The sequence below is a fragment of the Microcaecilia unicolor genome, chromosome 6 (genome assembly GCF_901765095.1).
Source record: "Microcaecilia unicolor chromosome 6, aMicUni1.1, whole genome shotgun sequence".
NCBI classification, from domain to species: Eukaryota; Metazoa; Chordata; class Amphibia; order Gymnophiona; family Siphonopidae; genus Microcaecilia; species Microcaecilia unicolor.
In genome coordinates this window covers 317,928,417-317,936,981 of record NC_044036.1, presented here as the reverse complement: position 1 = coordinate 317,936,981, position 8,565 = coordinate 317,928,417, and the positions used below count along the sequence as shown (strand labels likewise).

At 43.9% G+C, this 8,565-nt stretch overlaps 1 protein-coding gene across 3 annotated transcripts in view; it reads left to right on the top strand.

Annotated features, from left to right (window-relative positions):
* The first annotated feature begins 2,483 nt into the window (after positions 1–2,483).
* NUP85 (nucleoporin 85) overlaps positions 2,484–8,565 on the top strand; it is a 51,613-nt gene continuing 45,531 nt past the window's right edge. The window contains exons 1-3 of one of the 3 annotated variants that reach the window (XM_030208303.1): positions 2,484–2,622; positions 2,782–2,856; positions 7,775–7,886. In XM_030208303.1, coding sequence (XP_030064163.1) covers positions 2,824–2,856; positions 7,775–7,886 — 145 coding nt within the window. In that variant the 5' untranslated portion in view covers positions 2,484–2,622; positions 2,782–2,823. Of the gene's footprint in view, positions 2,623–2,778; positions 2,857–7,774; positions 7,887–8,565 lie in introns of all 3 variants that reach the window. The other 2 variants (XM_030208304.1, XM_030208302.1) reach the window with 2 other exon arrangements.

Below are 8,565 nucleotides of genomic sequence, written 5' to 3'. Positions count from 1 at the left end.
GGTAACCTTGAATTATTTTCCTAAAGTTATTCCTCTTAAGCCACTATCCCCGCACCGCTCTAAGCGAGAGGCTTTGTCCTTACCCTCCTCCGTTGCCACAGAGGATGAGGCGATTGAATTAGCCCTCCAGTATATTAATTCTACTTATCCTCTGACTAAAAAGAGACTTGTAGCCCTTTCTGCCACGGCCTGGATTCCAATTGGAGGCCCGGTAGCGGGTATTACTGAACTAGGTATGGCTACCCGGAGACTTCAATCCCTACTCCATGTTCTAGTTCATGAGCTGAACGTGGTAGTCAATGCATTGCAGGATCAAATTAATGAATTAAGTATAGTTTCTAGATATAACCGTATGGGCCTTGACTATCTCTTTGCAGCCCAGGGTGGTCTCTGCACAGTGTTAAATTCTTCAGAGTGCTGTACTATTGTCATAAATAGGACGCATGTAGTTAGGCATGCCATGGATAAAGTCCTACAGTTGGCCAGCCTTAATGTGGAGGATTACCGAGGAGGATTAGACCTTACCTCCTGGTGGTGGTCATTGACCTCCTGGATACGTCCCTTGTTCATTTCCCTAATAGTCTTAGTTTTAGCAGGGTTTTTGTTTTGTTTCCTGGCCTCATGTGCTTCGGCAGTATGCCGTCGGACCTTAACAAGTAGGGTAATGGTGATTCACAAGTCTATTCCTAGTTAGGATCACTATAGTCTCCAGAGTTTGAGATGTGAGACTTATCTCTGCATAAGCTGATTTTAGTCTCAAAGGGGGGAATGAGGCAGCCATGGAATAATTATATATATAAGAAATCATATGAAGGGTTAATTCTGTTAAAAGCTTGAAGTTAGAATTCTAACTTTTTACTTTGCAACTGAAGTGAAGGAATGCCAGATGGTTCATATTATTTGAAAGTCTTGCCGGGCTGGGTCAGAAAGGTCAGAAAGACCCTTGTGAGGGATGGATTGCTAAATGCTGGCACAGCTGTAAACTATTATGAATGAACAAAGGAATGAGCCAGACATGCTGAAGTTTAAAAGGCTGAAATACTATTTCAGAAGTTCTTGATATGTAGATTTGTTATAAGGAAATAGTTAGATTCTAAATAATTCTAGATATTCCTGATATTTAGAATATGTCTTATAAGAATGCTTACTTTAGAATATGTTGTATTCTGTGTAAATTAATAATTCTGTGTAGGATGTTTGTTCAACTCTGTGTTACTTTTAAAATGATCCTTTGTCTGCTGTTTAAGGCTGCAGTGAGGAGATCAACATGTGTTTTGAATTAACTATGGTCTTAGCTAGTTCTGTGTATGGAGCTGATAGGTGAAAAAGGTCAGGACTAGTCAGCTCTCTTCTCCTTGATTAATTATAGGTAAAATGCAGAAATGGTCTTGGAAGCAATAGCCTGATATGTATGCTATTAAGTAAGACTGACTTTTGACCTCTTTAATGAATGCCAGAGTTTAGTTAGTAGGTAGTATGAAGCTGATTAGGAATATGAGAATAACCAATGTTAGATGGGGCCTCTTAGTCTCAAAGGGAATCCAGTTTAAGCTATAGATGAGACATCAATCATAATGAGAAATGTAAGAGACTGGAGACCAAATGTCTGGCATGAGGGGCCCCAGGTCACAGGTCAGTTTAGGATGTCTGGAACCTATGTAACTGATATTTCAAAAGTAATGATTGGTTGAGGCAAGGTAGCCAATCAGTTTCTTAACCAATTGGGAGTAAAGGGGGCTAGGCTAGGAGGAGGGCTTAGGACCCTATTTAAGTGGGAGCAGAAGCAGTTTACGTCAGAAGGAGCTCAGAAGAAAGAGAAGGACAGAAGGAGCTCAGAAGAAAGAGAAGGACAGAAGGAACAGACAGAAGAAGGAGAAGACAGCATAAGAAGAGAAGCAGCTGAGACAAAGACACAGAGAGCTGAGAGAAAGACACAAAGAGCTAAGAGAAGAGAAGAGAGCTAGAACTGATGTCTTGCTTTGTTTGCTGGCAAATAAAGAAGATTTCTCTCTCATACTGGTGTGTGCTGTCTGACTCCTGAAGTATCACAAATTCCTATCTCAATTCCTGCAACAAAATTGTACAGCGCTGCGTAACCCTAGTAGCGCTATAGACATGTCAAGTAGTAGTAGTGTACCTGAATGTTCACCTTGAGCTGCCTACTACTGAAAACGTGTGAGCAAAATCCATAACAGTACAACAGGCAGAAATTGCAACTTGAATGCAGGCATGCACATTTACACTTGCTCAAGTACAGAATGCCGCCACATGTACCTCCTGACCGGCTAAATGTAGCAGGGTGAAAGGCAGCCTCATCGTTTTGCTTACATTATTTTGAGTGTGCTGGATGACGGTTGCGCGGAGGAATGGAAACAGAGATTAACCTAATTGGTTTTCAACAAGGACCTCCTTGCTCGTACCGTTTCCTGTTCCCAATCAAACCTCCTTGGGGGGACGCGGCCTAGGGAAGGAAGTTGCGTCAGAGGGGGGCGCGGCTACGGAAAAGGAAACTGGCGGGAGGCTGGAGCTAGGCTTAGGGGTACCCGGTTGCGGGCCTGGGGGATTCCTGGGTGCGTGGGCATGCAGATGCGCGTGATTTGGTCTCTCTGGCTTATTGCGCGTGTGAGTGTGGTTTTTAGGAAAGGGGTTGGGGTTTGTTATTCCGCTTTTCTGACAATCAAATTGGTTTACCTGCATTATTTTGTGCCTGGGACGGTGGAGGGTTAAAATTGACGCGGGACCAGCTTGTTTATTAATTATTTTAACGTTTTTATCTAGAAGCTGGCCATCTGGTGATTTGTGGCCTCTGAGTGGCTGACGAATATGGAGGAGCTGGATGTGGATCCTCCGTTGACGGTAGGAACTGGCAGCGGATTCCGGCCATTCTTATTATGAAGTACAAGGATTTATTTAGTTATTTATTGCATTTGTATCCCACATTTTCTCACCTATTTGCAGGCTCAATGTGGCTTACAATGATTCGTTATTGGTAAATAAAGATTAAGATAACAGTTGTTGTTGCATACAGGCCATGAATAACATGATCAAGAATATAATCAAGTATTTGGATACGGAGAGAAGCAGAATTTAGTTTGACGGGATCGTCCTGTCCCGATTATTGTATTGCAAGGACCCTGTTAGGCAGTAGCGGTGATGTTGCTGCTGCAAGTCACCTCCTTCCTTGACTGACATGACAACGTAACGTGTCCTATCCTCAAAATGTTCCTAAGGTGGTATGAATTGTAATTATCAAATAGCTTTTCCGTGTTAATCAGAAAGTATCAATGCATTTTTTTCAAATGTTTCTTATGCTGTGGCCATCTTTCCCAGAAGCTCAGGAATGAGGGGGCATAGGATTGTAAGCTCTTTGAGCAGGGACTGTCTTCTATGTTTGTGCAGCGCTGCTTATGCCTTGTAGCGCTATAGAAATGCTAAATAGTAGTAGTAGTAATAGGATGGTGAAAGAGGATAGACTTGAGTAATCTATGGAAATGCTTATTTCCCGAAAGGAACAGAGAGAAAAGACTCTATCTGAATCCAAGAAAGCTTAGGATAATCCAGGGAGGGGAAGGAATAGTGGAAGGTGTGAGTGAACAGACTGGATAGGCCATATGGTTTTTATTTGCTGTCATTTTCAATTTTGATTGTCTGTGTAAGTACAGGAAAGAAGGCAAAGCAAAGGGAAACAAATGCCTTATGGGTAGATGCAGCAACAAAGGGACAGGGAGGCTCAACAAAAGAGCCCAAGATTTAAAAGTCAGTTTCATTTATTAATAGATTCAACAGTCATGCAGTCATAACAAAGGACTAAATACATTTGTTTCTGCACAAAAGCCTGCATTAGGAGTCCATTACAACTATCAGTGTTGTAACTTCGATGTAAACCGCTTTGATTAGAACCAGAGAAAAGCGGTATATCTAATCCCATCCCCTTTATGTATGTGATCAGAGAAAAAGCCAAATGGATGGCATTCAGATTCATGTTCTGAGGATACAACTCACGTTCGAGGTCAGCTGTGACCAACCTCGCAGCTTTCCATCTTCAGCCATAGCGTTATAACTTTGATAGCTATAAATTGTAATTACTGCCAGTTGCTTGTTAGCAACCAATTATCGACACCGATTGGCTTGTTAACCCAGTGATTCCAAAACCTGGTCCTGGAGGCACCCCAGCCAGTCTGGTTTTCAGGATATCCACAATGAATAGATTTGCATGCAGATCTCTCTCATGAATATTCATTGTGGATATCCTGAAAACGTGACTGGCTTGGGGTGTTTCCAGGACCAGGTTTGGGAGCCACTATGTTGACCAATTGAGCTGCATGCGGAAATCTAGGCATATTCTGATTTGCGCACGCAACTCTATTCATACTATATAGATTCTGGGGATTACATTTACCCACACAAAGGGGCACATAAATGCCTGGGCCTAGATTATAGAATTGCATTCATAATACACAGGAAATCAATTACTACTTAGTTTTTTGCATTTAATCCCTTGAGTCAAGAGAGAGTTCTGACATCCGTATTCATACGCACTAGCACAGACACTTCAGATGAACATTTGTGTAACATTTTTTCATGGAGCTCATAATGTCAGTGTTACATATGCTTGGATTAGACGCACAGGTAACAGTGTTAACTTGTGTTGTAAGGTGTAATTTAATTAAATAAAATACTGATCTGGCTTTTACTGTTGCTGCCTTGATTGGGTGATCTTACTGGTGTTTCATTTACTAACCCTCTTACAGTTCCACTGATCTGTTTAGTGGCTTCTGCCCCACCATCACCCTTACATTCCTCCTCCTCTTCCTCAGTTACAGGAAGTGAAGAGTACCCAGTATTTTTATCAGTCTATGTATCCTAGATACATATAAAGCAAGGTGCCTTTCCGTTCCATCTTAATATTGCTTACTTTGATCTTTTGTCTTTCTTTCTTCCTGGCTCTTATTTTGACCTTTTTTATTTAGAATTATGTTGTAGACCATTCTGCTGCTCATGTGAAAGGTGATATATAAAGTATGGTAAACATAGCCTTAAGATTGGTTCTGTTAAACTGGGGCACAACACACTAAGAAGCTAGTTTTAGAAACCTTAGGCAGTGTTTGTGTGTTTGAAAGCTGGATTTATACCATTGAAGCAGTATATACATGTATGTGGCAGTTTTAGAAAAGGCAGTTCTGTTACATAGCTTCCCACTATCCAGAACCTGTGAGATGGTTCTGTCTGTCAACCAGCAGGTGGCGATAGAGAACTGAAAACTGATCTGAGAGGTATGTCTTTTGGCATCCAGTCCACCTCCTCAGTATTTTCTGTTTCCAGCAGGTAGATGAACACACTTTTCAGCCTCTGGTTCTGATTAATTTGCTCCTGGTCCAGTTGGTCAGCTGGTCCCTAGTTAAACTTTGTGGGTGGTTTGAGTCTGCTGAATCTTATCCGGAGGTCATCAGATCCCTGTCTCTGGTGCCCCACAAATTGACTTCTTCCCTCCCTTCATCTCTCCCCTGTTTCCTGTGGCGCTCTCCTTTTCCAGTGCAACAATCCAAAAAAAAAAAAGAAAGAAAAAAGGTTTACTGGAGAGCAGGGGCGGCAAAATTCCAATGGGGTCCAGCTCTGGGGTCTCTCTCTCTCTTTCTCTCTTCTACTCCTGATGGGACCCAGGTGATTGTATCCCAACAGAAGCAGGAGATTGAAAACTCCAGTGCCGGGCCCCCTTGGAGGCTCGGGAGGACCTAGAGGAAAAGGCACAGCAGGCTGCTCTTCTTCAGTCTGCCACTTTGCTTTCCCCTGCGGCTGCCTTTCCCCTCAGGCCGCTCATGCACGATCTGAGAGAATAAAAAGCAGCCACAGGGGAAGGCCATGCAGCAGAAGGAAGAAGAGCAGCGCTGGAGGGATGAATTCATCTGCTGGCAGGGCCTTGGGATCCCTGCCAGGCAAGGTATCTAGGGTGGGCAGCGGTGGCAACGATCCTTTGGGGGGGGGGGAATGGGGGTGATGATGGGGGGGGGGGGCTGGCAGCGGCCTTTCCCCAGGCCCAGCTCAATCTCTCGGCGGCCCTGCTAGAGAGCATGGGACCAGAGTACCAGTCCTGGTTCTTTCTAATCTGGGGTAAGACTTGTGGAGACTGTGAGCTTGGGGGGTGCAACCGGCAGTGTTAAGTTGGACTGAAGTTTGACTCTGAGCCGCTTGGAGGTCTGCAACTTCTATTTGGTGCAGGGGAGGGATCTTGACTCACTGCTTGGGATTGCATTATGCTGTGCTTGTGCCAGTTTGGTGAATGGCAACTCCCGCGGAGGCAGTTAAGCGGTTTTCCCGCTGTGTGACCCACCGGCCGGTGTCAGGGCGCTGCAGTGCGTGCAAGCCAGGAATCCTGCGAGACACAGGGGAAATGGTCAGTGGCAGCACATCTTTAGGTTTGGCATCATGTCCAAATATGCCAGGGACTTGGGGCTTGCCAGCAGGGCCGGTGCACTGTTTGACCATGGTGATTGAAATGGTGCCATTATAGGAGTCTTTTCTCGGCCGCTGGTCTCCAGTGTCACAAGTACAACCTTCGTTTTCCTTTGACACTGGTCACCAGATGGAGTATGAACTGGTGGTTGCCCAGGAATTGGAGCTCCCTTTCTGATAACACAGTGGGAGGTGGTGACAACAGACACCAGCAAGTCAGGTTAGGGAGCTTATTACAAGTTCCATCTGGCACAGGGCACCTGGTTGGAACAGGAGTCTCAGCAGTCAGTAAATTGCTTGGAGCGCAGGACAGTTTGTAATGCCTTATGTGACTTTGCTCCCTTCCTAGCTTGGACTTCGGTCTGAGTTTTCTCTGACAGTGCGATGGTGGTGGCCTTTATCAACAAGGTGAGACCCACTGATGGCGATGGAGGCTACCTCCCTTGTGAGTTGGGCAGAGAATAATATTCTCTGCTTGTCGGCAGCTCACATCGCTGGATCCTTGAATGTGGAAGTGAACTTTCTCAACAGGCACTCCTTGGACCTGGGAGAATGCGAAATATCCAGCAAAGGTTTTCAGCTGTTAGTGGACCGATAGGGTTCTCTGCTTCTGGACTTGATGACGACAAAAAAGGAAATGCCGAAGTACCCAAGTTCTTCAGCTGTCGGAAGGAACCACATTCGATGGGAATCAATGCCCTACTGCAGCTCTGGCCAGAGACATATCTACTGTGTCTTCCCTCCTTGGCCCATAGTAGGGAACTGGGTACTCTTCACTTCCTGTAACTGAGGAAGAGGAGGAGGAATGTAAGGGTGATGGTGGGGCAGAAGCCACTAAACAGATCAGTGGAACTGTAAGAGGGTTGCTTTGCACCAGGGTTGAATAATTCTCGTAGCCCTGTACTGGCCACAGAGGCCGTGGTATGTGGACCTGATTTGACTGTTGGACGGGGATACTCTCCTCTGTATTCCACAGGTGCAAGGTCTGGTGCTCATGGAGGATCTGTAGTACATATGAACCAAAATGCATATGCTCAGGAGCATTGCATTTCTAGACTGACTTTTAGTGATTGACCTTTTCAGAAAGATAAGGCAACATAAGTTTTAAGTGTGAGTTCAGATTAACCTGTTATTTACCTTACTCGGAAGTGAAAGGAGGTTCTTTTCTTCTGCGTAACCAAACTGACAAGAAGTATTAGTGGTTATGGTATTACATATGAGCAAAGATGAATTTGTAGCCTAACTTACAAAGAAGAATCCTCTGTAGGATGTTTCCCTTGGCCCTGATTTGAATAAATATTAGCTTCTAATTTATCTTCTTTAGACCATTCCTGGCGTGAACTCTAAGAAGAAGTGCATGGGGTTTGATTGGGGACCTGGAGAGATGCTGGTATATGAAACATGCTATGAAAATCAGAGTAAGAATCTTTATGAAGGTTTGTTTTTAACTCTGTTTCTGGCTAACTGTGCCTGTTCCTCATATTAAGTGAGCCTTTTAAATCCCGGATTCATTTTGTTGTATGAAGTCATATGGAGGGTGTTTTTTTTATAACAGAATGCCTAGACTGTCAGGGCACATAGGTTTCCTGTTTTGTAGAGGTAATATTATGCTAATGTGCCTCTATAAAATTACCTCTACACAAACTTCTACACAGAGATGTATTTTCAAAGCACTTAAGACTTCCAAAGTTTCGTATGGAACTTTGTAAGTCTAAGTGCTTTGAAAATGAGTCCTAAAGTTCGATAAAATAACCCATTTGGAGAAGTTGCTCCTTAGACCTGCTCCAAGGCAAGAATAACTTTGTGTATATGTGCCAGTAAGGATCTGCATATGTGTTATAAGATACATAGGTGCCCACTCTGTCCAGTATTTGAGATCTAATTTTATAATATTTGTGTGAAAAAAGTTGCAAAATGTCCTGTTTTATAAAGGTAATGTGGGAAACTTATGCCCCGATGATCAAAACTCCGGCACTGCAGGAACAATGCCGCAGTTTTACCGCTATGGAAGTCCCTTGACCTAACTCCTCATGAAGCTGGTATTATGCAAATGATATGTGTGCGATTAGCGTCCATCATGAGGGAGCAAAGCGGACGGATGTCACCTGGGACATG